Source organism: Phodopus roborovskii, unplaced genomic scaffold, assembly GCF_943737965.1.
Source record: "Phodopus roborovskii unplaced genomic scaffold, PHOROB, whole genome shotgun sequence".
Lineage (NCBI taxonomy): Eukaryota > Metazoa > Chordata > Mammalia > Rodentia > Cricetidae > Phodopus > Phodopus roborovskii.
This window is the reverse complement of record NW_026125281.1, coordinates 32,217,599-32,245,374: the sequence shown is the minus strand read 5'-3', so window position 1 is coordinate 32,245,374 and position 27,776 is coordinate 32,217,599. Positions and strand designations below refer to the sequence as shown.

At 37.1% G+C, this 27,776-nt stretch overlaps 1 protein-coding gene across 1 annotated transcript in view; it reads left to right on the top strand.

Annotated features, from left to right (window-relative positions):
- The window catches only part of Ufl1 (UFM1 specific ligase 1), a 34,171-nt gene extending 8,576 nt beyond the window's left edge, over window positions 1-25,595 (top strand). Inside the window, exons 8-19 of the mRNA XM_051198657.1 lie at window positions 546-692; window positions 8,245-8,420; window positions 9,834-10,013; window positions 12,028-12,148; window positions 14,896-15,015; window positions 18,162-18,279; window positions 19,516-19,679; window positions 19,761-19,891; window positions 23,481-23,561; window positions 23,845-23,930; window positions 24,341-24,521; window positions 25,154-25,595. Coding sequence (XP_051054614.1) covers window positions 546-692; window positions 8,245-8,420; window positions 9,834-10,013; window positions 12,028-12,148; window positions 14,896-15,015; window positions 18,162-18,279; window positions 19,516-19,679; window positions 19,761-19,891; window positions 23,481-23,561; window positions 23,845-23,930; window positions 24,341-24,521; window positions 25,154-25,372 — 1,724 coding nt within the window. The 3' untranslated portion in view covers window positions 25,373-25,595. The remainder of the gene's footprint in view (window positions 1-545; window positions 693-8,244; window positions 8,421-9,833; window positions 10,014-12,027; window positions 12,149-14,895; window positions 15,016-18,161; window positions 18,280-19,515; window positions 19,680-19,760; window positions 19,892-23,480; window positions 23,562-23,844; window positions 23,931-24,340; window positions 24,522-25,153) is intronic.
- The last annotated feature ends 2,181 nt before the right edge of the window (window positions 25,596-27,776 follow it).

Here is a 27,776-nt window from a genome sequence, read left to right as displayed (position 1 = left end):
AATTTTTATCAAGTTTTTAAATTAACATACAAAGCAATGGGTTTTGTTATGGCATTTTCATACATATATGTCATATTTTGTACTTAGCTGTCTTTCGCCTCCATTTCTACTACTCTATTACTGGTCCCATCTTTTCCCCAAAAAGCCCCCTCCCCTCCCTTTTGCTTTATTGTTACACGTATTCCATTACCCCCCCTTTTCAAACCATTCCTACTCTTATGATGCTTCCTCCTCTTCCATGGCCTCCATTTCTGATTTCATGACCAGAATGTTGAGTTTTGTTCAAAAAAAAACTACTCAATGTGTAAATATTGTCTTGTTTGAGTTACACTAGTTCCTAAATTTTCCCTGAATTATAGCCTGAATAGTCTCATAAAATAAATATCAGGGATTTTTTTTCTTTAAAGTATAATTTCATGCACAGTGCTTAAATTTTAATATATCTTTTAAAAGCATAAAGTTTAAGAAGACTAACTGGAAAGTACTTGGCTATCAAAGCTGTTTCCCTATTCTGATCTGTGTATATTATGTCTGTTTGCTTTAAGCTGTGCTTGAGGAACTCGTTGGCAGTGGCCGTTTACGAGGCACTGTGGTTGGTGGGCGACAGGATAAAGCAGTGTTTATTCCTGACATCTACTCCAGGACCCAGAGTACTTGGGTGGATTCCTTTTTCAGACAGAATGGCTACCTAGGTAACTATTTTTTTTTTTCTTTTCCTCAGAGCTAAAATTTCATTGTTGGAAAGTGTTGTACACCAGAGTCCACACGCATGTTCCTGCGGTTGACCAGATAGGTTGTCATAGTTCCCTCTGACTGCAAAAGTTGTCACTTTCTATTCTGTGGGACTTAGGAACCAAAATTAATTCCATTATTACTGAAATTTTAAAATGCTGAAAGATAGTATTGACAGTTGCTAACTTGTATAAAGGTGTTATAAAATTTAGGTTTTTAAACCCAAAAGGCAAATACTGTGTGTTTAATGTAGTGTGCTTATTGTTTCAAGTTATTTCACTTTAGAAATACTCATTGGCTATCAGCTTTGCAGTATTTCCTTTCATCAGTTATCTACTACTCAGAAACATTACTATTACTCTTAAGTATACTTCTGAGGTTGTGTCATCATTTCTGTAGACTGACCGATTTAGAGCAGGGGCCACATCATTTGCTGAGTGCAGTCCTGACTTAGCTGCATAGTGGGGCACATTCTCCTAAGTTTGTTTTTCTTCTTTTTTTTTTTTTTTTTAATTTAAATTTGAAACAAGCTTGTTTTACATGCCAATCCCAGTTCCCACACCCTCCCCACCTCTCCTGTTCCCACCATCAACCCCCAACCCATCTCCATTCTGCTCCCTAGGAAAGGTGAGGCCTTCCATGGAGAGTCTTCAAAGACTGACACATCATTTGGAGCAGGGCCTAGACCCTCCTCAATGTGTCTAGGCTGAGAGAGTATCCCTTTATGTGGAATGTCCATTCTTTTACTAGGAATATATACTGATCCACTACCAGAGGCCCCATAGATTGCCCAGGCCTCCTAACTAACACCACGTTCAGGGGGTCTGGGTGGGTCCTATGCTGGTTTCCCAACTATCCCAACGATCAGATTGGAGTCCATGAGCTCCCCCTTGTTCAGATCAGCAGTTTCTGTGGTTTTTCTCCAGCCTGATCTTGACTTCTCCCTCACTGCAACTGGATTCCAGGAGTTCAGCTCAGTGTTTAGCTGTGGGTGTCTGCTTCTGCTTCCATCAGCTACTGGATGAAGGCTCATGTTTGTCTTTTTGAGACTAGATTACCTCACTTAGGATGGTTTCTTCTAGTTCCATCCATTTGTCTGCAAATTGCAAGATTCTGTTGTTGTTTTTTGTTTGTTTGTTTCTTTGTTTGGGGTTTTTTTTGTTGTTGTTGTTGTTGTTGTTCTTTTTTTTTTTTTCAGTTGAGTTTTCTCCATCCATTCTTCAGTTGAGGGGAATTAAGGTTGCTTCCAGGTTCTGACTGTTACAAATAATGCTGCTATGACCATAGCTGAACAGATGTTCTTGTTGTATGAATGTGCATATGTGCATCTTTTGGGTATATGCCTAAGGGTGGAATTAATGGACCTTGAGGTAGACTGATTCCCATTTTCCTGAGGAATCTCCACACTGATTTCCAAAGTGGCTATATGAGTTTACACTCCCATCAGCAGTGGAGTGTAAACTTTCTCCACATCCTCTCCAGCATAAACTGTCTTTGATGTTTTTTATTTTAACCAGAATTGTTTTGATTTTCATTTTCCTGATGGCTAAGGATGTTGAACACTTTCTTCAGTGTCTTTCAGTCATTTTAGATTCCTCTATTGAGAATTCTCTATTTAGTTCTGTACCCCACTTTTTAATTGAATTATTTGGTGCTTTGATAACTAGCTTCTTGAGTTCTTTGTATATTTTGGAAATCAGCCCTCTGTCAGATGTGGGGTTTTGAAGATTTTTTTTCCCCCATTCTGTAGGCTGCCATTTGGTCTGTTGACTGTGTCCTTTGCCTTACAGAAGCTTTTCAATTTCAGGAGGTCCCATTGTTGATATCGGTGTCTGGGCTACTAGTGTTATGTTCAGGAAGTGGTCTCCTGAACCAATCCATTCAGGGGTACCTCCCACTTCTCTACTAAGAAGTTCAGTGTGACTGGATTTATGTTGAGGTCTTTGATCTATTTGGACTTAAATTGTGTATATGTCAATAGATATGGCAGTCTTCTACATACCAGCATCCAGTTATGCCAACACCATTTGTTGAAGATGCTTTCTTCTATTGTATAATTTTAGCTTCTTGTCAAAAATCAGGTGTTTGTACGTGTGTGAGTTAATATCAGGGTTTTCACTTTGATTCCATTGGTCTTCCTGTCTATCTTTGTGCCAATACTAAGCTGTTTTCAGGACTGTAGCTCTATAATAGAGCTTGAAATCAGGGATGGTGATACCTCCAGAATTTCCTTTATTGTACAGGGTTATTTTGGCTATCCTGGATCTTCTTTTTTTATATAAAGTTGAGTGTTGTTCCTTCAAGGTGTGTGAAGACTTGTGCTGGGATTTTGATGGGAATTGCATTAAATCTGTAGATGGCTTTTGGCAAGATTGCCATTTTTACTGTGTTGATCCTATGATCCTGCTTATCCAAGAGCATGGGAGATCTTTATGTGTTCTCTTAACTTCTTTAAATTCTTTCTTTAAAGATACTAAGTTCTTATTATAAAGGTCTTTCACTTGTTTGGTTAGCATTATCCAAAGATATTTCATGGTGTTTGTAGCTATTATAAAGCGTGATATTTCTCTGATTTCCTTCTTAACTCCTTTATCATCTGTATTTAGCAGGGCTACTGATTTTTTTTTTGTTTGTTTGTTTTTTTTGAGGTAATGTTGTATCCTGCCACTTTGCTGAAGGTATTTATCAGCTGTAGGAGTTCCCTGGTAGAGTTCTTTGGGTCACTTATGTAAATTATCATATCATCTGCAAATAGTAAATGTACAGTATTGAAGAGATAAGGAGAGAGTGGTCAGCCTTCCTGATTTTAGAGGAATTGCATTGAGTTTCTCTCCATTTAGTTTGATGGTGGCTATTGATTTGCTATATATTGCTTTTATTATGTTTAGGTAAGTTCCTGTTATCCCTGATCTCTCCAAGACCTTTGTCATGAAGGGGTGTTGGATTTTGTCAAAAGCTTTTTCAGTATCTAGTGAAATGATCAAGTGATTTTTATTTTTCAGTTTGTTTATATGGTGGGTTACATTGATGGATTTTTATATGTTGAACCAACCCTACACCTCCAGGATGAAACCTATTTATTTGGTCATGGTGGTTGATTTCTCTGATGTGTTCTTGGATTCAGTTTACCAGTATTTTACTGAGTATTTTTGCATCAATGTTCATGAGGAATACTGGTCTGTAGTTCTCTTTCTTAATTTTGTCTTTGTGTGTCTTGAGTACAAAGGTAATTGTGGCCTCGTAAAAAGAATTTGGTAACGAACCTTCTGCTTCTGTTGTGTGGAATGATTTGAGGGGTATTGATTTTAGCTCTTCTTTGAATTTCTGGTAGAATTCTGCACTGAAGCTATGTGGCCCTGGTTTTTTTGTTTTTTTGGTTTTTTTTTTGGGGGGGGGGTGGGGGTTGATGACCACTTCTATTTCATTAGGAATTATAGGTCTATTTAAGTTGCTTATCTGTTCTTGATTTTATTTTGGTAAGTGATAGCTATCCAGAAATTTGTCCATGTCCGTTAAATTTTTGAATTTTGTGGTGTACAAAGTATGACCTGAAGAGTCTCTGGATTTCCTCAGTGTCCATTGTCATATCCCCTATTTCATTTTTAATTTCGTCAATTTGCATGCTCTCTCTCTGCTTTTTGGTTAGTTTGGATAATCTGTCTTGTTGATTTTCTCAAGGAACCAACTCTTTTAACATTGATTATTTGAATTGTTTTCATTGTTTCTACTTTATTGATTTCAGCCCTCAATTTCACTATTTTCTGGCATCTACTCCTCCAGGTTGAGTTTGCTTCTTTTTGTTCTAGAGCTTTCAGTTGTGCTGTTAGTTCTCTAATGTGACTATTCTCCAGTTTCTTCATGTGGACACTTAGTGCTATGAACTTTCCTATTAGTACTGCTTTCAAAGGGTCCCATAAGTTTGGGTATGTTGTGTCTCTATTCTCACTGAATTCTAGGAAGTCTTTAATTTCTTTATTTATTCCTTGACCCAGGAATTGTGCAATTGTGCATTGTTCAGTTACCATGAGGGCTTCTACCATGGTATTGTTTTATTTAACTAATAAGATACAGGGGGTTCTGCCTTTTTTTTGTACCTATTGAGGTTTGCTATGTTGCCAAGTATGGGGTCAATTAGACATAGTTCCATGTGGTGCTGAAAGTGCTGAAAAGAAGGTATGTTCTTTTGTTTTTGGATGGAATGTTCTATAAATGTCTGTTAAACCCAATTGGGTCATAACTTCTGTTAATTCCTTTGTTTCTTTGTTAAGTTTCTGTCTGGCGGACCTTTCTAGTGTTGAGAGTGGGGTGTTAATATCTCCCAGTATAAGTGTGTGAGGTTTTGTGGGCAATTTGAGTTTCAGTAATGTTTATTTTATGAATATGGGTGCTTTTCTATTTGGGGACATAGATGTTCAGAATTGAGACTTCATCTTGATGGATTTCTCCTATGATGAATAAGAAATGACCTTTTCATCTCTTTTGATTGATTTTAGTTCAAAGTCTAATTTGTTAGATATTAGGATTGCTACACCAGCTTGTTTCTTGGGTCCATTTGATTGGAAAATCTTTTACCAACCCTTAACTCTGAGGTCATGTCTGTCTTTGAAGTTGAGGTGTGTTTCTTATATGCAGTAGAAGGATGGAATCTCTCTTTGTATCCATTCTGTTAGCTGGTATCTTTTTATAGGCGAGTTAAAACCATGAATATTGGAGGATATTAATGACCATTGATTGTCAATTTTTGTTTGATTTGGATTTGTTGGTAGTAGTGGTATTATGAATGGATTTCCCCTCATTTTTCTTTTGGCTGTTGGTAAAGTGCCATTATGTATTGCCTATGTTTTTGTGGGTATAATTGACTTCCTTGGATTAGAGTATTCCTTCCAGAACTTTCTGTAGAGCTGGATTTGTGAATATGTATTGTGAGAATATGATTTTCTCATGGAATACCTTATTTTCTCCATCTATAGTGATTTTAATTTTGCTGGGTATAGTAGTCTGGGCTGTCATCCAAGGGCCCTTAGAGTATGTACAACTTCTATCCAGGACCTGTTGGCTTTCATAGTTTCCATGGAGAAGTCACTTGTAATTTTGATAGATCTGCCTTTATATATTACTTTTTCCTTCTCTGTTCTTAATAATCTTTCTTTATTCAGTATGTTTAGTGTTTTGATTATCATGTGGTGAGGGAACTTTTTTTTGTGATCTACTTTATTTGGTGTTCTGTGAGCTTCTTGTACTTTCATTGGCATGTCTTCTTCTATGATTTTGTTGAATATATTTTCTGAACCTTTGAGTTGGGTTTCTTCATCTTTTTCTATACCTATTATTCTTAGGTTTGGCCTTTTCATAGTGTCCCATTTTTCTTGGATATTTTGTGTCAGGGATTTGGTGGACTTAAGATTTTCTTTGGTAGATGAATCTATTTCTCCTAGTGTATCTTCAACACCTGATATTCTTTCTTCAAACTCTTATATTATGTTGGTTATACTGTTGATTTTATCTGTACTTCTTGATCATTGACCCAGGTTTTCTATTTCCAGCATTTCCTCAAACTGTGTGTATGTGGTTTTTTGTTTGTGGTTTTTTGTTTGTTTGTTTGTTTTGTTTTGTTTTTAATCGTCTCTATTTCAGCTTTCAAACTTTGCACTATTTGAATAGTTTCTTGCAAAGTCTTTTGATTTGTCTTTTTTTTTAAAAAAATAGTTTTTCATTTCCTCTTAGGGTCTCTATCATCTTCATAAATTTAGTTTTAGGGTCGTTCTCTTCTGTTTCATCTGTGTTGGGATGTTCAGGTCTTGCTGGTGTGGAGTTCCTAGACACTGGGAGCCTCATATTGATCTTTCTGTTGTTGACTCTGTTCTTATGCTGTCGTCTACCCATCCCTCTTTCCAGTGGGTACCAGTAGGGTCTCTCCCTCTCCTGGTGGGTACGGGACCAGGTTTTCTTCTGGTGGATGCGTGGAGGTCCAATACTCCAATGGCTCTTCTCTTCCAGTGGGTGGAGGTGGGACTAGGGCACTGCGAGACTCTAGATGAGCTGGTCCTCTGCGACTTGTTACCCTGTGCTCAGACCCCAGTCCTCAGGAGGTACTGAACAGGGCACCGGAAGGCAAGCTCCTTCCGTGGATGGAGGCAGGACCATTACTTTTTAGGTCTTTCACTTCCAGTAGGGGTTGGTGGGGTCTCTCCCTCTCTCTATGGTACTTTCCTGGTGGGCTTAGGTGAGTCAGAGGTTCGATATTTGTAACTCTTGGTGGTCCAAGCTCTCTAGGAGGTCTCTCCACAGACAAGGGCCTGGCGATGGGGGTCAGTGATCAGGCTCCAGCAGAAGCCAGCAATGGGAGTCAAATATTCCATAGGCTGGGACTCAGGGTATTCCTTGTGCCTATAGGCAAATCCAGCCTGGGCCTGGCACTCTCCAGCTGAGGCCTCTCTAGCAGAGTCCCTGCTATGGGGGTCAAGGATCCTGCTGGCAGGAACTCAGAGTGGTCCTGCTGAGATAGGTAGATCTCTGGGAGGTGCTGGGAACTCCATTGAACCGCGGTGAGGGTCAGAGACCAAGCAGGTGGAATCAAGTGTGGTCCCACGTGGATAGGCAGGTCTTGTGTGTTCAGAGCCGCTCAGGGACGTTCCCCGAATGTGTCTGGATTGTTGGTTCCACCCTCTGTCCCAATGCTCAACCATAGTGGTGGGACAGTAGGCAGGGTAGGGCACAGGGCAGGGGGAGGGCAGGCTCTCAGTCGGGGTGGGTTGTATCAGAGCTCCAAGAGCGCTCTCAATGGGGACAGGAGGCAGGGACAGGGGGATCCGGAATTCCCTGGGAAAAATGTAGGGAAGAGTCCACCCGAATCGGTTCCAGACTCACCTCTAGCCAAGGCCTGGTTATGCGGGGCAAAGGCTGGGCTGATACTGAGGGTGTTTCTGCACCAATAGGTGAATCTAGCAGGGACCTGGCATTCTCCAGCTGAGGCCTCTTTAGCAGAGGCCCTGCAATGGGGGATCAAGGATCCTGCTGGCAGGAACTTAGAGTGGTCCTGCAGAGAAAGACGCAGAGATAGACAGATCTCTGGGAGGGGCCCGGGGCTCCAATAGAAGACTGGAGGTGGGGGTCAGAGACCAAGCAGGTGGAAATCACGGTGGTCCCCTCGGCTTGCTTTTTTAAATAAATCCAGTTTTGAGTTTTAATTTGAACCATTACCATTTCCTTTCCTGCCGTTTTTTTTTTCATTGTATTGCTCTGTAGTCCTTCTTTCCTTCAACTCTTCAGATGGGGAAGGGAACACTTGAAGCATGTTTCCTACAGAGATTTTCAGTAAAAGACATCTAGAACAGTAACCCACATAATAAGCTACACTATGTTTCTTTTCGTTTTTTTTTTTTTTTCCTTCAAAAATACTGAAATACATTATATTTACAGTGAAAGGATGGGTTTTTGTAGAAATTTTTATAAGACCTCTTGGAAGGTGTGAGTGTCTGAAAAGTTTTTTTCAACTTTCTTGTGTATTTCTAGAGTTTGATGCTTTATCCAGACTTGGAATCCCAGATGCTGTGAATTATATAAAGAAAAGGTATAAGAACACCCAACTCTTGTTTTTGAAGGCAGCTTGTGTTGGTCAAGGACTCGTGGACCAGGTGGAAGCATCAGTAGAGGAAGCCATCAGCTCGGGGACATGGGTTGATATTTCTGTATGTTTACCTTTTTCTCTTAATTTTAACTAAACTAATAATGGATGATATTTTAGTAAAATGTGCCCATTGCCTTTAGAGGTAAATTCTAGCAATCATTTTTACAACAGAAATTTTAATTATTTTAGGCTTAAAGTGATGATTTAAGTATACATAATCTAATCCAGAATTTTATAAACCTCAAAAGCAAAGAAGAAAAAAATACAGCATTTCAGTCCTGGCAGTGAAATTGGTGAGATTTTACACATTTGTCTCAGTTTTCCTTCCAGTTACTATAAGACCTGTCACCCTGATAAAACCATCTTCAGGGTGAATGGGCTTTTTTTAGCTCACAGTTCCAAGTTGCCAATCTGTCACTGTGGGAAGCAAGGGAGCAGTAATATGAAGCAGCTAGTATAATACATCCACGATCTAGGGCAGAGAACAAACTAATGCCTACATGCTTGCTAGTGCTAGAATTACTTTCTTCCTTTTTGACCAATACAAGGCCCAAACCCAGGGAGTGGTGCCACTAACTATTAGGCAGAGTCTTCCTGTACTAATTAACACAATCAAGGCAGTCCTCCACTGCCATGCCTACAGGCCAACCTGATCTAGATTGTCCCTCATTGAGACCCTTCCCATTGATTCCAGATTGTGTCAGTAAATGAAAGTAACCATTATAATGTCTTATCCAAGCTTGTACAACTGTCATGGCCTCATCCTGGTGAATTTGCTTATCCCTTCTCCAATAATCTCCTAATATATTAGCAAAAACTGCTTTAGCCCAGATTGTGCTTTACTTCATTGTTCACCTGTCCCTCATTATGCCAGAGAGACAGTCTGTTATTTCTAATCAGAGCATAGGTGTTTTGTAAAGTAGGAAGACTCCTGCAGTGGGTACTGAATTCTTAAGGCATCTTTATTCTTGCAGCAGGTCTCAGATCGTTTCTGTGTGGTAGACGTTGTTCCATATGCTAGAAATATGGTAGACAAACAAATGTCTTCTCAAGATAGGCAGTTCATAGGGAAAGATATCTAAAATAGTCATTAAAAATAGTAATTGAGATGATAGAGCAGAAAAGAACTGTACTGGTAAACTTGTCAGTACTTACTGGTGAATTGTTTGTAGGTTTATAAGAGGGGTCTATAGTTTTTGATGGTGGTTTGCCCAACATATTCCTATAAAGGCATGCAAGTGTAAAAATTGGGTTAAAAAATTATATATGGCTCTAGAGCTCCTAGTGCTGATAAGACTAGAAAAACTGTTTGGGAAATTGGGATCTTAACTGCTTCTAAAAGTCACTGGCTTAAGTGAGGTTACTGGGGAAATTTCATTTATATATACATATATCTTCACATGTACATGTATATGAAACATATACCCTGTGTTTTCCTGCATTTCTTTCATTTTCATTTTGCTTGTTTTTCTAGCCTCTGCTACCCAGTTCTTTGTCAGTTGAAGATGCTGCCATGCTGCTTCAGCAGGTGATGAGACCATTCAGCAAGCAAGCTTCAGCTATAGTCTTTAATGACACAGTTGTGGTCAGTGAAAAATTTATAAATGACTGTACAGAACTGTTCAGTGAACGGATGCACCAAAAAGCTGAAAAGGTATTCCAGAGTTTCCTCCACCTGGTAATCTTGACAGTATCTTCTTTCCAGCTAGGATAACAATAGCTTTTGGGAAATGCTGTAAGCAGTCTGACCACAAAGGAATGTCATCTTGCACAACTCTTTTTTACGTTCTCTAGGAATTATTATCCCTTTCTCCATGTTTGTTAGAACCTGTTAAAAGTTAAAGAACTAATTTTAAAAATTACAATCTTATCAATAAAATTACTTATTTTGAATTTTAAATTGCCAAGGGATTTGATCCACAGTTAAAACTTAAAATGCATAAAAGTGTTACCTATGTGTAAGTGAAACTTACTTTGTGATCAGAGAGACTCCAAAAAAAAAAAAAAAATCAGTGAGCGTATTTTAGTACAAAGCATGTTAGCACCACAGGTAATCATTAAGTCTGGTGGCAAAGCCTCGTTGATTTTACCTGGTTAGAAGAAACAGGGTGACTTACTTAGAAAATAATTTTTGTCAGTATCAAAGTTTATTAGCTTTCAAGCATGATGGTGCATTCTTGTAATCTTCAGCATTCTGAAACTAAGGGCAAGGAATACTAGCTTTAATCTGTTTAGGCTCAAGGACAGCCCTGAACTATATAGTAAGACTTTATCCTAACCAAAAACTGATGATTTTTTATAAATATATTTGTCTTTTTATATGTATCCTTATATGTCCATGTATGCATGTACCCATGTATTTGGGTGCCCTTGGTGGTCATCAAAGCCTATTGAGTCCCCTGAAATTTGAATTATAGGCAGCTGTGCACCTCCAAGATGGTGCTGGAACACCTGGATCCTCTGCTATCGTAGCTGGTGCTTGTCACCATTGAGCTATCTCTCCAGCTTCTGATCAGTTTGCTTTTTTAAATTTTTAATATTTGACTGCTGTCTAAAAGTATTTTGAAGCAGAGTTCTTGCCAGGCCTGTATCCATTCCTATGCAATTCATGCATGTTGCTAAAACCACTGTCTCTGTATAAAGCCTATTCTCAGATAAGTAAGCCCTATGTCTTAATATAATGTTGCTGAATTCATGCAGACCTATTAAAAGTGTAAATCATTTGTGTTTAACTATTCTTTTAAACCTTAGTAATGTGACTGTATCATAGTTTTCTGCAGTTGTCCTACTAAGCAGACAAGAATAAAAATACAGATGTGGCATTAATAAACTGTAGACTTGAAGTGTTTATTCTGTGCTTGGGCAAAAAAAAAAAAAAAAAAAAATAGGAGAAAGAATGGGTTTAGAAAAAGTTAATCTTGGCCATTGGCAGTGGTGCACATGCCTTTAATCCCAGCACTTGGTAGGCAGAGGCAACCGGATTTCTGTGAGTTCGAGACTAGCCTGGTCTACAAAGCTACACAGAGAAACCTTGTCTTAAAAAACAAACAAACAACAACAAAAAAAAAAAAAAAAAAACAAGTAAAAAATAAGAAAAAGATAATCTTATTACTGGAATCCTCATTATCTTAAGAAAATTTTTTTGTCACTAGAGACTAAAAAACTATTTCTCATAAAAATGAGCTGATTTCTGAAGCTGGAAATAGTTTGTCATTGTTAATTGTTAACATAAATTTTAAGTAGTAGAGCTCTTCAGTAACTAATTCATGGGAAAAATAGATTCATATGAATTGGCTTTAGCCCTTGGAGTTACAGAAGTCTCCATATCTTTCTTGTCATTTTAAGTATCCTTGTGGCACAGTATTCAAGAGTCTCCAAAAAAGAAAGGGAGAAGGGCGGTTCTTTCATGACAGCTGAGGAAGACTGCATCTCCTGCTATCAGTCGGATGCTTTGTGCTTACATTGCTGCTTTCATTAGCCAGGGAGAGAAGATACAGAAAGACAGACAGCATCAGAGCAGCAGCTATGAGTTTTATTGTTATTAGCAGTGAAACCTAACAATGATAATTAGGGTGAATGACTAAATAAGCAACTTCTTTGCTGTTTAAAATGTTATACATACATATGTATGTATGTATGTATGTACCAAAAAAAATGTTTTTTTTCAGGAAATGAAAAATAATCCTGTGCATTTAATCACTGAAGAAGATCTGAAACAAGTTTCCAGTTTAGAAAGTGTCAATACAAATAAAAAGGATAAAAAAGATGAGCGCAGGAAGAAAGCAACAGGTAATGAAATAAGTGAGACTCAAAGCTATGTTGTCGTAATAGGACGAAAGGATTTCATTAGCACATTCCATTCCCATGCTTGTATATCAGATAGCCCCTTTCTGAGATGAACAAAAAACAAAGAGTAGCACTGGACCTATCTCAATACCTGACTAAAGCACCACAGCCATGGTGCAGGGACAGAGACAGCTCCAGGCTGGAAAGAAATCAGACACATAGGTCTGTGGATGCAATAGGAGTCAGCCTAAGGAGCTTCAGCTACCAGGTTCCCGACACAGGGGCTGAAAACATAAGTGCTGCTAGAAAAATGGAGTTTTTATTTTTTGCTTGAACTTTTTACTTAATTGATTCATTTTTTTAACTACTAATCTAAACCAAATCTTGCTACTAAATTAAATTTTAAAGTTTTTTTCAATTTTTAATTTCATGTGTATGTCTGTTTTACCACATGTATCCTGGTGCCCAAAGAGGCCAGAAGAGGGCATCAGGACCCTTGGGAACTAGGGTTACAGACAGTTGTGAAGCTGCCATGTAGGTGCTAGGAATTAAATGTAAATTCTCTGGAAAAGCAAACAGTGTTCTTAACCACTGAACCATCTCTCCAGACCCTAGTAAATTAAATTGTAATCATGGAAATGGAAATGATGCAGTGTATTTTGATTTAGTATGTATTTGTGAAAAGATACAGAGCCTTTTTCGTGGCTGTCCATCCTTCCTGTTTACCCTTCTGTATTCTCATATTGCTGAGTTCATATTTGCATTAAGGCCTCTGCGCTAACTATGCTGCTTCACTTTATTGCTTCTTCCAAATTCAAGTAACTGGATTTGTCTTTCCTTTAGAGTTCAATTCCAAATGTCACTTCCTTGGATGCCTTTCTCATCCCTCACAATAGTAAACATACTTGATTTATCCTTCCAGTATAGGACCTTGTCACTGTAATGGGCTACATTGTTTTGAATCCATTTGAAACAATGGAACCGCATTGTTGAATCCCTAGTACCTAAAATAGCACTTGGCATAGTTAAACATTGTATTTTATTTTTACATTCAGTGGAAATTGTTCTAGGGAGTACTTTCATCTAGTAACTTACAGTTGAGAACCACTTGTATTTTTCCCTGCTCATACTAGTACAGATTATTAGTGCTATGTCCATACTAAAAGCTTTGATATTCAACTTTTTTCATTAATAAACACAAGTGTATCTAACATGTATGCTTAAAACATACTTTTTGCTATAAAAGCAGTTCCTACTTTATTGGTTAAAAATTTTCCTTTTGCAAACTTTTTTCTGCAAGACTTAAACTATTTTTTACTTTCTCTCCATCCTTCCAGAAGAGCCACAATAAGTTCGTCCAGTGACTCCTAATACTCAGATAATACACTTTATCATTTTATACAGAGTGGTATTTAGAAATACACAAGTGTTGATTGATGACTTAAGTCAGTGTAGTTGATCTGTTTCTCTCAAAGTACTTTGTTCTCCGTGACTGTAGTTGTGTGGTAGTAATTAATTATGTTGCACTGAGTCATGTCCAACTCAAATATCCTCCCTCAAGAAACTCAATACCAGATATTAAAGATGCATCTCCCTGTAAGCATGTGGTTTATTATTTTTTGTTTTTGTCATTGTAAAGTCGAGGAAAATAAACTCTAAAATATAATGAAATATAAGGGAATTCTGCTTAGATGTTAGAAAAGTATGTTTAGTTTATAAGAATCAGCTCATTTTACTCAATAAATAGTCTTTATGTTGTAAATACGTAACACTTATAACCCACTGTAAGATAAGTATTCTGTTTTATAGATAAGATCCTAAATGTGGATGTCTAATGGCAGATAGTTAACCTCAGTTATGTTTCTTCACTCTGATGTGCAGTACTTAAGCTTCCCTAATGATTTGTGTTTATTAACTCTTTAGTAACTAAATTAAATAGTTGGAAATCACTATTTAGTTGATAATTAACTAGTTCAGAAAGTAATTGATAATGGCATTTTTCTGTTACTGATTTACAAACATTTATCCAGTATCTGTAATTTTCGACCATTACATATCAAGAATTCTTAACCTAGGTGTGTAGTGGGTGAGTTAGACTCCTCCAAATGGGTGACAGTCAGTCTTTGAGCCAAGAAAGAAAAGCCAATGGGATATATCAGAAGAGAGTAAAACAATGCTATGATAGCAGAGATGAATAGATGAAAGGATATTTTTGAGGGGACAAGAAAAGGTGAAGGGGTGACTGAAAAGATGGTCCAGTGGTTAAGAGCACTAGCTGGTCTTGCAGAGGACCCTGGTTCAAGTTGCAGCACCCACATGGCAGCTAACAGCCACCTGTAACTCCAGTTCCACAGGATCTGACACTGTCACACTTCCATGGGCACTGCATACTCATGGTACAGAAGCACATGTAGACAAAAATTCATACTCATAAAATAATGTAGGGAAAGGAAATGGTGACAGAATGGATATGACTAAAAAAAGAGATCAGCAAACTGCAGAAAAGAGGCAGCATTGAGTAGATTACAGTTAAAACAATCCCAGGGGATTCCTTAAGTTCAAAAGATTTTTAGTGATTGAACTTAATATCACTGTCCTTAGCACCTTAATATGGAAACTGACCTTAAATGAATTTAAATTATTTTTAGCTTGCTTTTCATTTTTTATCATATGGTTTAATTCAGCAATATAGTATCATAATTTTCTAAACTTTATTAATTAAATAATACTAACTAATATATTTCCACCAGAGGGCACTGGAAGTGTGAGAGGAGGAGGGGGCAATGCCAGAGAATACAAAATTAAAAAAACCAAGAAGAAAGGAAGAAAAGATGATGAGAGTGATGATGAATCTCAGTCATCTCATGTTGGTGTGTAGCTTCTATTTCATTATTTATCTGTGTGTGTGTGTGTGTGTGTGTATTATATAAAAGTGTTAATGTAAATACATGTATACTTGTATATACATATATATTAACATTTTTCTTAAGATGCATATAACTAGGATGTGTGTTTGTATGCAAAGTACTTATTTAACATTTTCAGTGATCACAAATTTCAGTTTAATAATGTAAAATCTAATCTTGTCTCTTAGTTTTCATGCTAGAAATCACTAAACAGATGGTGCCTATTATCATCTTTTGCATTCAAGTCACTCATTTTAGGGTTTATCAATACATAGTCATTCTTCATGCCAAAACAACTTATAATTAACTGTATTGCTCCTCATCACCCAGTCATAAGCCCATGTGACAATTTACAAAAATGGACAGTTATAAAAGAATTAAAAAGTAGTAACACTGGAATAAAATTAATCTGAAGCCGTTATAATCCCAGCATTTAAGAGTCAGAAACAGGGTCAAGCATGGTGGCACACACTTTTAATCCCAACACTCAGAAGTCAGAGGCAGTCGAGGCCAGCCTGGTCTACAAAGTGAGTTCCAGGACAGCCAGGGCTGTTGCACTGAGAAACCCTGTCTTGGAAAACCACCAAAATAAAATAAAATAATATAAAATAAAATAAAAAAGAAGTAGAAGCAGAAGAATCAGGAGTTTAAGGTAAGGCCAGCCTTTAGTTTTAGTTAAACTTGGCTACAGGAGACCCTGTCCCCAGACTAAATCAAAATTGGAGTCAAGCTTAATGCTGAGTTTTGTCCAGAAATGCTGACTTTGCCTTTTTAAGGTTAGTGCAAATGGAAGAATTTAATATTGGCTCATTTATTGATATGATTGTCTTAGGGTGAAAATTTTTAGAAGGTATAGAATATGCAAAAAGAGAAAAGAAAAGAAAAACACAAGAAAACAAAAAGCCTCTATAACTACAAGGGCCAAAAGAGTGTTGATCCATATGAGGCAAAAAGGAAAACAGTTCCGCACAACTCTGTAGCCAGTGTTGGTTCAAACTTCTAGAATCTGACCCCAGTCTTTTTAGACCTAAAAAGTACAACATAATTTGGGAAGAGGTTTACTGGTATAGCACAATCCTTTGTGCATTTCATCAAAATGCCTCAAAGTATAGGTTACTTCTTCCATGAAGATGGGTTCTAGAGCTAAGTTATGGTGTTACCTTAAAGGCCTTTGAGATACTACAGAGGTCTTCTTGGCTATTAGCTACCTCTAGTCCTACTCACGGAAATTTAGTATAGCCTGGCCCTACAGGCAGGGCAAGGATCGCCTAGGCTGTTGGCCACCTCTATTCCCCATTTTCCAGTCCAAAAACAAGTTCTGCATGTTTTCTTTGAAAAGACAACTGCAAATTTAACATTCCTATTTCCCAGTAGTATCTGTGAGCACACAGACCTTTGTGTACCCAAAACCTCTTCACCTTGAATGAACTCTTGGAAATAGTTGAAGACATTGAAAAATGAAGAATAGATATTGAAAGCTGATGCAGAGAATCACATGCTTTTTTGACATTTTACAATACATGGCTGTCTTGTTACTTATATCTGAGAAGGAATTAACTGCCTCTTGGCTCTTCCACTTCCTAGACTTGTTAATGTTTGCTAAGGTTAATTCTGCAAGGGACATATTATTTTGCTTTTCTAAATACAATTATATTTTTCCACTTTAAAGATCATGAAACATAATACCTCCTCCTTATCTCTAGCAACCATGTAAAAAATAATAAATCTCAAATGGAGATAATGTGCTACTATTTGCATCATCACAGTTGCTTAGACTTTCCTTTAAAATAATCTAAAAAAGATTGAAATAGCTACTATTGGTAATGTGCAGAAAATGTTAACTAAAGGCAGTGTCCAACAGAAACTGCTCTGTCTTCTACCTTTATTCTAAACAGTATTGAGAAGCTGTGTGTATTATTATTTTTCACTTTGTGTGCTTGCTTATGAATTCCCAAGATACAGTGGGAACAGGAATAAAAAGAAATTTTAAGAAGTTATTCTCTAGTGCCTGTAATCGTAGAGAAATGAGGCATGTGACATTTTTTTTTCTGTGTAGATTATTGAGGCACTATAGTAGTAGTAACAATTCTACCTTAAAAGTAATTTGAAAGGGTTATGTTGTCATCTCTGAAATGGAGGATGAAATTGGGCTCTCAACTAAAAGACAGAATCAAGTCAGTATGCAAGATTACTGGAAGGAATGGAATTTAACAAGCTATGAAAGGCTTACAGGAAGCAAACAGAACAAAATTTAGTATGAACATCAGGATTGCATAGCAGATCTTAGGAGGGACTAGAACTGGGGTATCTACCTTGAAGCTATGATGTCAACAATTTATTTCATTAAGACTGAAAATTAATTTTTGAGCCATTTTATTTTATTGCTAAGGTTTCACTTGTTGGATCAATCTGATTTAGCTGGAAATAATCACTTGTATAAAAGGTATAGCTTTATCATTTATAATGAAAACATTGTTCACTTTGCTACCAATACTTTTTCAAGTAAGTGGTTTGGCATGGCATATCCATAATTAACATTTCCATTACACTAGGTGCATACTAATTTTTATTAGTCATTAGTATAGAATTGTCTTTGGGAAAGCAAAAACAAATTATAAGGGTTTTTTCTTTTCCTTCTATTTTCTTTGTTTGTATCTTTCCAAAAAGGTAAATTTTTAACTTAGTCCTGTGGCTTTCTGAAGCTCTGATATAAATTTCATGGCTGACTTAACATTAGTAAGTACTTAGTTATGTGAATAAGGAAATTCTGCTCAGTGCCTGTTGTTGAAAGAAAAGAAATCACTTGTTCCTGAATGATAATCTATGTGATGGTTCTGATACCTGACCATTGGCATTTTCTACATTAGAGGAGAACAGAGTTCCCTTGTTCAGAAATGTCTTATAGATAAAAGTCATTTGTAAAGGAAGTTAAAAAGAAAATGATCACTTAAAAGAACTTTTAAATTTTAATTTTATTAGATTCTTAGTAGCAGTTTTTTTGACATAAAATTATGTTGCTGTCTTGTGAGGTGTGTATTACCTGCCAGGCTTTTGCTGTTGAGTGTGTTGAGTGTGTGTGTGTGTTTTCCCATTGTTGATGTATGTTACAGGAAAGAAGAAGCCAGACATCATGTTCATGTTCCCAGATGAAATTGAAGATTACTTAAAGAAACATGTGCAAGATGCCCCTGAGGAGTTTATTTCCGAACTTGCAGAATACTTAATAAAGCAAGTATAAGTCCCATTTCTTTTTTTTTTGTTTTTTGAAGTGTGGTAATTTTCACTAAGAACTCCAAAACCATGTTTTAAGCTTTTTTTTTGAAACATGGTTTCTCTTTGTAAAAGTCCTGGCTATCCTAGAACTTACTCTGTAGACCAGGGTAGCCTCAAACTTACAGAGATACATGTGTCTCCGCCCCCCAAGTTCTGGGATTTAAAGGTGTGCATCACCACTCACCACTGCCTTACTAGTTTTTTTTTTTTGTTTGTTTGTTTGTTTGTTTGTTTTGTTTTCCTAATCCATTGGGTTTAGTTTAATCTAGAATTCCAAATTGATTTTTCCTTCAGAGGCAGTTGAGTTTAACATTTAGTAAATGCTTTGGACAATATGGACAGTAGAAGCTGAGAACCTTTAAGTGTTCAGTGAAGTTGCAGTCGTAGGTCTTCGTTGGGACTAATCACTAAGTGGTCCCTTACATGGCATGAAAAATATCATCTAAAAGGAGAAAGGGATCATTTTCTATTTTGATTTGACAGAAAGTAAACAGTGTTTATTTTTAGTCTGGGGGTGGGGATTGGGGATTGACCTCAAAAAGGATAAGTTTAGAAACATCTACCTTGTGAATGAAGCAAGGTAACTTTAAATGCAAAAATGAAAGAACGTTTACATAATTTGACCACTGTTAACCAGCCTTGGTCTTCCATCAACTTAGACGCAGCACATAAGTCTCAGATAATTCAAGACTCAGAGAGACTACTTTTTCATTTTGAAATGGAGCTTCTGTAGAGACATAGTGAAATTTTTTAATAAAATAAATTTTATGCATAAAAATAGAAAATAGACACTGCTAGCATTGCACCATTTTTTAAGTAATCTGTTGTAGAGCATATAAGTGATTTTTAATATCTTACATAGTAGTTTGGAAATTGAGAGCTTTTCTGTTGTGACTCCTAAGAAGGAAAAACAAACTTATATTCTGCTATTTGCACATTAGTTTTAGTAGTCTCTTTAGATTTGTAAAGTTTATTGCTGTCATTCTTGTCATCTTTACCACAAGTACTACGAATACTTAACATTTAAGTTATTATTCCTGAACCTGTAAACAAATTCCTTACGGAGCCTTGCTTCAAATTAATTTTATTTCTTAGAAAGACAGAGATTTTTTTAAAGTGCTATTTCACTATAGGCAAAATTTTTTATCCATATAAAAGTGGTACAACTGTATTTTATTTGCCTTTTCACAGACCTCTTAATAAAATGTATCTTGAGGTGGTACGTTCAGTGTTCATGTCTTCCACTTCTGCTTCTGGGACTGGCAGAAAACGCACAATCAAGGACTTACAAGAAGAGGTTTCAAACCTTTTCAATAACATCAGATTATTTGAAAAGGGGATGAAGTTTTTTGCAGGTATACTTAACAGTGTCTTTTTTATTGGTTCTTGCAATTATGCAAGGAAGTTAATATTCACAGAAAGTCCTTCTTTTCCAGATGACACACAGACTGCCCTGACCAAGCACTTGCTGAAGACAGTGTGTACTGATATCACTAACCTCATGTTCAACTTCCTAGCCTCTGATTTAATGATGGCAGTGGAGGACCCTGCAGCCATTACTAGTGAAGTATGTTAGTGATCTGCTTGCTATGTGATGTAATTTGAGTCTGAGCACATTTTTTTTCTCTTTCTTTCTTTCTTTCTTTCTTTCTTTATTTATTTATTTATTTTATATAACCAAATCCATTTAAATGAAAACAAATATTTATGGACAATATTTGGGAATTTGGGTGTCGTTCTTTCCAAACTACTTCCTGCTGGTAAGGGTCGCTGTCATGGGGGATACTAAGAAGATGCAGAAATCCTGGCTGTAGTCTGCAAGGCTACTTTGTCCAGCTGTTTTGAATGTAGGGTCACTTGGTACTCTGTTTCAGGCGGTCTGACTTGATCAAACCACATTATTCTGGAAGGAATCCACAGCTTTTCATTTTCTGTGGAAACAAAAATAGAAATCCTTTTCCCCAGTAACTTGTCCTTGAACTTAAATTTTGGAGTCAAAGCATTTTTTTTTATTTAATTTATTATTTTACATGTCGATCCCAGTTCCCTCTCCCTCCCTTCCTCCCTCTATTCCTCCCTCCCTCCCTCCCTTCTTCCCTCCCTTTTACCCTCTCTACCCTTTCACATGCACTCTAACCACCCTCCCCTCCCATCCCCCCCCCCCAATTCCATACGTAGGGGTATGCCATCCAGTTGGGGTCATCTAGGTCTGACAGGTCATGTGAAGTAGGGACTAGGGCTTCTCTCCTATCTCTAGATTAAGGCAGTTATCCCTCCATGGGGAATGTGTTTGCAATGTCCTTTTGTGCACCAGGGATACATCCTGTCTCCACTGTCTGAGGTTCCTTAGACTGCTCAGTCCTTCTGGCTGAGACCCATATTCAGGGGGGCCTGAGTCAGTCCCCTGTTGGCTTCCCAGCTATCAGTCTGGTGGCCCATTAGCTCCTCCTTGTTCAGGTAAGCTGTCTGTATGTGTTTCTGCCTCCTGGTCTTGTCCTCTCTATCTGCATCTGAGTTCTACTTCTACTCAGTGTTTATGTATGGGTGTTTGCTCCTGTTTCCAACAGGCATTAGTTGAGGGCTCCATGGAGAAGTTAGTTGTTGATCTCACTCTCCGGGAAGGGCATTTATGGTAGCCTTTCCATGGAAGCTCAAATTGTTATTTGGCAGCAGTCTTGTAATTCTCTAGACCTTTCTTTGTGTTCAATTTTATCTTCAAACCAATATTGGCTCCCTCTTTTATGTTCTCTCTCTCTCTCTCTCTCTCTCTCTCTCTCTCTGTCTCCTCCTTTCCTGTCTTCTATTCCTAACCAGGCTCAATCTTCCTGGTCGCACAGGTTTTCTTTTCTTCCCCCTCGTTTTCTCCTACTTCTCTCTCCATTCGCTGTCCCCCCCCCCACTTCCCCTGAGCTCTGGGGGACTTGTCCCTTTCCAGTTCTGTGAGGGGCTTTATATGAATCTCTTAGAATACACCTTGTATCCTAGTTCCTCTGGTGGTGTGAATTATAGGCTGGTGATCCTTTGATCTAGGTCTAAAATCCATATATGAGTGAGTACATACTGTGTTCCTCTTATTGTGACTGGGTTAGCTCATTCAGGATGGTTTCTTCAAGTGCCATCCACTGTCCTGCGAATTTCAACATACCATTATTTTTTTCTGCAGAGTAGTATTCCATTGTGTAGATGTACCACATCTTCATTAACCATTCTTCAATTGAAGGGCATCTAGGTTGCTTCCAGGTTCTTGCTATTACAAATAGTGCTGCTATGAACATAGTTGAACGGATGTCTTTGTTGCATGGATGTGGATCATTTGAGTATATGCCTAAGAGGGGGATTGCCGGGTCCTGTGGTAAACTAATTCCTATTTTCCTGAGGAACCGCCATACTGATCTCCAAAACGGCTGTATGAGTTTGCACTCCCACCAGCAGTGGAGGAGTGTTCCCATTTCTCCACATCCTCTCCAACATGAGTCATCATTGGTGTTTCTAATTTTAGCCATTCTGGCAGGAGTAAGATGGTATGTCTGAGCACATTTTTATTTTCTCTTTTTGAAATAGTTTAAAGGGAAAATAAGTTTTTAAGTGGCAAAAAGCACTAAATACTAGAGAATTTAAGTATAGTACAATGGTTATATAATTTTATAAGGATTGATAAAATGACCAAACTACTTATAGTAGAGAGGTTTATGATAAAAACTTTTTCTAATTGTTTCTTTTCTTATTGATTTATAACTCCCCAAAGTTTTTTAAGTTCATAGTTTTGTTTGTTTTGGTTTTTTGTTTGTTTGGTTTTGGTTTTTAAAGACAGTTTTCTCTGTTTCTGTGGCTTTGGAGCTTGTCTTGGAACTAGCTCTTATAGACCAGGCTGGTCTCGAACTCACAGATCTGCCTGCCTCCCAAGTGCTGGGTCAAAAGCATGCACCACCACTGCCCAGCCCAGTAGTCATTTTCTTTTGATAACAAGGCAATGTAACTCTTAAATATTGAGACAACCTCAAATTTACTTGTTTAAAAGTGTGATCTTAAACTTGAGCCCAAGTCTATCACTTCTGTCCTTGCCATGCATGAGAGGTAGAGCCATGCATGCTCAGATAGCTACAGGTAAAAGTGTTTGGTCTATTCCTGTGCTAACAATAGCCATTCCTCTACCTCTTTCTCTTCCTTCTTTTACTTATGGGTTCATCTTGCGGTTAGAAATTGAAGGAGAAATGAGTGAGAAGGTCCTCACATGGCTAACTGCAATCATAACTGGCTTAGGAAAACACCCATATAATGCCATGGCCTCTGTTACTATGGTTTGTTGCCACCAGTAGCATAGTTTTTCTTGGTTTGTTTTAATTTTAGGTAACTCCTTTTCATAATAAGGACCACCCTCCAACTCCAGACAGAAGAGCAGTATTTACTTGGAATCTACTGGATTCCTTCTCTTTCACTTTGAGCAACCATCCTCAACACTTTGAAATGTTTCATGTCTCCTGTCTGTTTACCAATTGCCACTCTAAAAATTACAATATTGGCAGTGTTTTTCTGTAGTCTTGAGCAGGGCTAAGGATTGATATGACATGGAACATGGAAGCTCTGACTAGCCTGTCTTCCCAAACACAGTGTCCTACCAGGTCCTTCTGCCAAGCTTTCCCTTCCTGAAATGTCCCAGAAGGAATTCATCTGATCCACAATGCCATGAAAGTCACATTATCTACATCTATGAAAGATGACTCAAGCTTCCTTATACCAGTTATCATACAAACATCTACCCACAGAACAAGATCTACTGCCCTTCCTCCAGGCATTCCTTTCTGTGTGAGAGCCATGTGGCTATGTGACACTCTTTCAGGTGACACTGAGAAGAAAAACCACAGGAAGTCTATTTACCCAAAGTCTCTATCCCTCATGGCCAGTCACCCTGTAGTTATCTAATGTCACTGGGGCTGTAAAGATGAGGGCTGCATAGAAGTTTTTTGGCTAATGTTTATCTAGCCCTATTATTCTGTAATATTTTAACATTTTTAATCTCTGGTTTGAGACCTAACAAAATATATTACATGTAGCATTGTATTACAGTACTGAATATACAGGGACATTTATTTGTCTGTTTGGTCTTATATCCAGCATATATCAAAGCCACAATGGCAAAAGAATTTTTTCTTTTACAGATAAGAAAAAAAATTTTAAGTAAATTGACAGAAGAAACCAAAGTAGCTCTCACCAAACTCCACAACTCTCTGAATGAAAAAGTAAGTCAGTGCTAACTGGTGACTATGGTAAGAACTTTGTGTATAAAGTACCATGTGTACACTCCAATCAGAATCCTTGTAAATTGAATCTAAAACTAATACTGTATGCATGTACCTTTGGGGGAGATGAGGGGTGAGAAAGATGGCGACACTTAACATTTTTAGTCGTAAATCACAATTTCTGTTTGCCAGATGCCCTGTTAAAAATTTATGTTTGGGGTGTAAAATTGTAAATCAGTATTAAATGTCTATAAAAGTAAATTATGTAATTAATTGTCTTCAGAGCATAGAAGACTTCCTTTCTTGTCTGGATTCTGCAACAGAAGCTTGTGACATTATGGTGAAAAAGGGAGACAAAAAAAGGGAAAGGTAATACTGACTCTGTTGTTGCTGCTCCTATATCTGAACTTCTTCGTAGCTGATGTTTGAGTGTGACTGTCCAAGCATTTCAGTGAGAGTCTACTCACTTCTCTAATCTCATGGAAGCTTAGTCCTTGGACAGTGAATTAAAGTTGAGAATTTCCTTACCTGGAACCTTATTCAAGTTGTTATTGTAGCTTGTTTAATCCCAGCAACCTAAGAAAGTATACTTTGAATTTTCTTGCTTGTAGCTTTGTCTGTATCTTTATAGAATGCTTATCTACCTGTGCCAACTAAATTGCTTAAAATGCAGTAGAACCAAGTCATTAGACTAGAGAAGGTGAAAAATAGATGCTAAAGAGAAAATATGTAAATAGCCAGTCCTTGTTAATTATGTATTGTGTGATTTTGATTTGCAGGCAAATACTGTTCCAGCATCGTCAGGCACTGGCTGAGCAGCTGAAAGTGACAGAAGATCCTGCTCTTGTCTTGCACCTCACATCAGTCCTGTTATTTCAATGCTGCACCCACACCATGCTCCATGCGCCTGGAAGATGTGTGCCACAGATCATTGCTTTTCTTCAAGGCAAAATCCCAGAGGTACTGCATTTTAATACATTGGAAATCTCATAAGCTTTTAAATTTGGAGTATATTGGGCGTGAATCATTGATGACACTGGGGGAGGGAGGCCATTAACATCTTTTTGTATCCAGGAATGGGGATGGTGAGTTAGGTTTTGTTTGTTTGTTTGTTTGTTTTTAATTGAGTGTAGCTCAAGAATCTTTTAGCATTCTATAAGATCATGGTGAAAAGTCCTCTAATTTTAGAAGTTTTCAGAAAAGAGACAAGAACGTAAGAACTCTCGCAGTTTTCCTAATTTTGATTAAGCCTCCAAGGACCGCTTCAAATGTCTTGTCAGTTCATCTAAGGAAGCCAGCCCCTACCAAAAAGCGATTTCGCTTCTTAGACTCTTACTATTTTCTTTTTGATGATCGAGCCTAGCTAAATCAGCTTCCTGTGGCATGGTCTGCACAGGCTTTACTTTTTCTGATCTGCATGCTATCTGCACTCCGGAGAGCACAGACCTTGCTTTCCATACTCAGCTTTTCACTAACATGGCCATTGTTTCATGAAAATAAGCCCATTCAATTTGTACTGCTCAAACAAATCTACTCTGTCTGGTCACAGAAAATCAAATGTACTTGGTGCAGGTTCTTCTTTCTTTTTGCAGGACCAACATTCTCTGCTGGTAAAATACCAAGGTTTGGTAGTAAAGCAGTTAGTCAATCAAAATAAGAAGAGTGGGCCGAGAGAGGATCTGTCAGCTGACGAGTTAGACAAGGAACAGCATGACGTCACCAACACTACTCGGAAGGAGCTTCAGGAACTGTCTCTATCCATTAAGGACCTTGTTCTGAAGTCCAGGAAATCATCTGTGACAGAGGAGTAATACCTTAATTTACTTTTATAGTTAAAGATGAGTGATCACAAAATTAGTCACTCAACACATCCACCAGCCCCTGTTAATCCTTCCCACACAATTCAAATAAAATAGTGGTGTTGCATTAGATGCAAATCTACAGAAATTTTTACAGGTTGAGTTCCCCATGAAACATTTCCTTTTTACATAACCCTATGTATAATTTTTAATGTAATAAAATTTCTTCAAAGAGTTCTGAATCTAAAACATATTATATGTTTTAATTTCTTCCAGATGTTAAAATGAATAAAACAGAGTACTTTTCATCTCTAGGAAAGAAATTGTTCACTAATTTCTAAGTGCCATTTCTATATTTTGGCAGACATTTAAAATATTGTATTTTTTGTGGAAAAATATGTCTTTTTATGTCTGAAGTAAAAATGAATTTTACTTTTAAGTTAATAGAGAATGCTTTAAAACTAAAAAGTTTCAAATATATATATATATATATATATATATATATATATATATATATATATATATATATATATATATATATATATGGTCCAGCTCTTGCTTTTGATGGGTAGCAGGCCTCCTGCATGTTTTGGTGGTTTTGACAATCGAGGACACTGAAGAATCATGTAGTTCTGGGCTCTCATAAAGCAAGCCCCAGGAACAGTGAGGGCAAACCTAAGGGTCACTGTGAGACAGTACAAGGCACATGGCATAGTGGGGTGGCTAAAAAAACAGAGGTGTGCTTTCAATAGCCCAGTTTAGATTTCTAGTTTCTAAGTTTGTTTGATTTCAGTGACTGCTTTACCCTGAATTTTTTGTTGGAACCTGTAAACAGGTAGCTAGGCTATTCTTTCTAATGAACACAGAGTCTGTGTTATTAAACTATGCAGAACTTTTATTCCAAAAATGGAAATTATAAAACATTGTATTTTTGGTTTTTGCAATTATAAGTTAAGACTTATTAAAATAGTTCCTTGGAACAATAATTTAAACCAAGTAAGTTCTAAGCAGGGTCCTATTACATTATTACATTATTCTGAATGTAATAAAGTATTTAAAGAATGCTGTTTTATATAATGCCTTAGATGACATTATAATTTTTATATTTTAAAAGTTAAAATACAAAATAAGACTACCTCTTTTCCAAAATGACAGTGTTAATACTGCATGGAAGTCATTAATTACTAAGCATTCTGTTAAAATTTATGATAGAACTTTATAGACAACATTAAGGGGCTGGAGAGATGGTTCAGTGGGTAAGTACTGGCTGCTCTTCCTTGAGAGTCAGGTTTGGTTCCCATTCCCAGGAAATCCAGTGTTTCTGTGGGCACCAAGCACACACAGAATGCAAAGTCCTTCATGTAGGCAAAACACCCATACACCTAAAAGAAAATAATTAAATGATTTCACATGGGTAGTTTTCTATTGCATATTTTCATGTAAGCAAAGGGACAAAGTGATAAATTCTGCAACTCCAAAATCATTTTATTTTTTTTTATTCAGCTTCCAAATTAAGAATGAGACTTTCAATTTTTTTTAAACAACATTATTTGTTTCAGAAAACACCAAAGTAATCCAATCTGTATGTGCCATACTCTACCTATAAATACAAGAAATGACCAGATAAACTCAGTTTAATTTACAAAAATAAAATAGAAAACATGTAAAGTTTTGTTAATCTTACCATTTATTTCATTTGTGCATAAAGTTCTTATTTTTCCTTAGTAAATAAAAGGAGTTTATAAAGAAAATTACATAGCTGACTTTGTCTGTAAAGACATAATTTCTGATATATTTTTAATGAACTGGGTTAATAACAGAATTTAAAATAATGTTGTCTATCCTATTAAAATTTATATGCTATTCTGAAAGTACTTAGCAAATGCAATCTATATAATGCTTATATTTTGAGTTATTGATTGTTACAGGGGGTGATATTTTTTATTACATGAAAATAATTCCTTACTTTCTGGTATTTTTCATTGTTTGCAAGTTTGCCATTCTTATTAGAAAATCGTTTCTTAGCCAGATTTCAGGAGTTGTATAGCTGGTTCTCACATCTGTTAACTCTTGCCACTGTGATAAAGATATAGGGAAGTGTGCCCATTTGCAATGTTCAATGTGTTCCATATGCAGACCAATGTAGTCAACAGAAACCCATTTCTGACCACCTGGAAGATAAAGTAATCAGTAGCAGGTACCATCAGAAAGGCAGTGTGCTTTTAGCACAAGCCATAATGCTATAGAACATGAATAAAAAAAAGTGGCTAAATCTCTGTGTGGGACTACTTTGGAGATTTTGGAGAAGTCAAATCTTACTCAAATACTGAGTAAGATCAAAGTGAGCTAGATAGGCAAGGAACAATTTATTGCTTTTGTCAAAATGTCATCAACTCCAGGCCCAACTGTTTTGTTT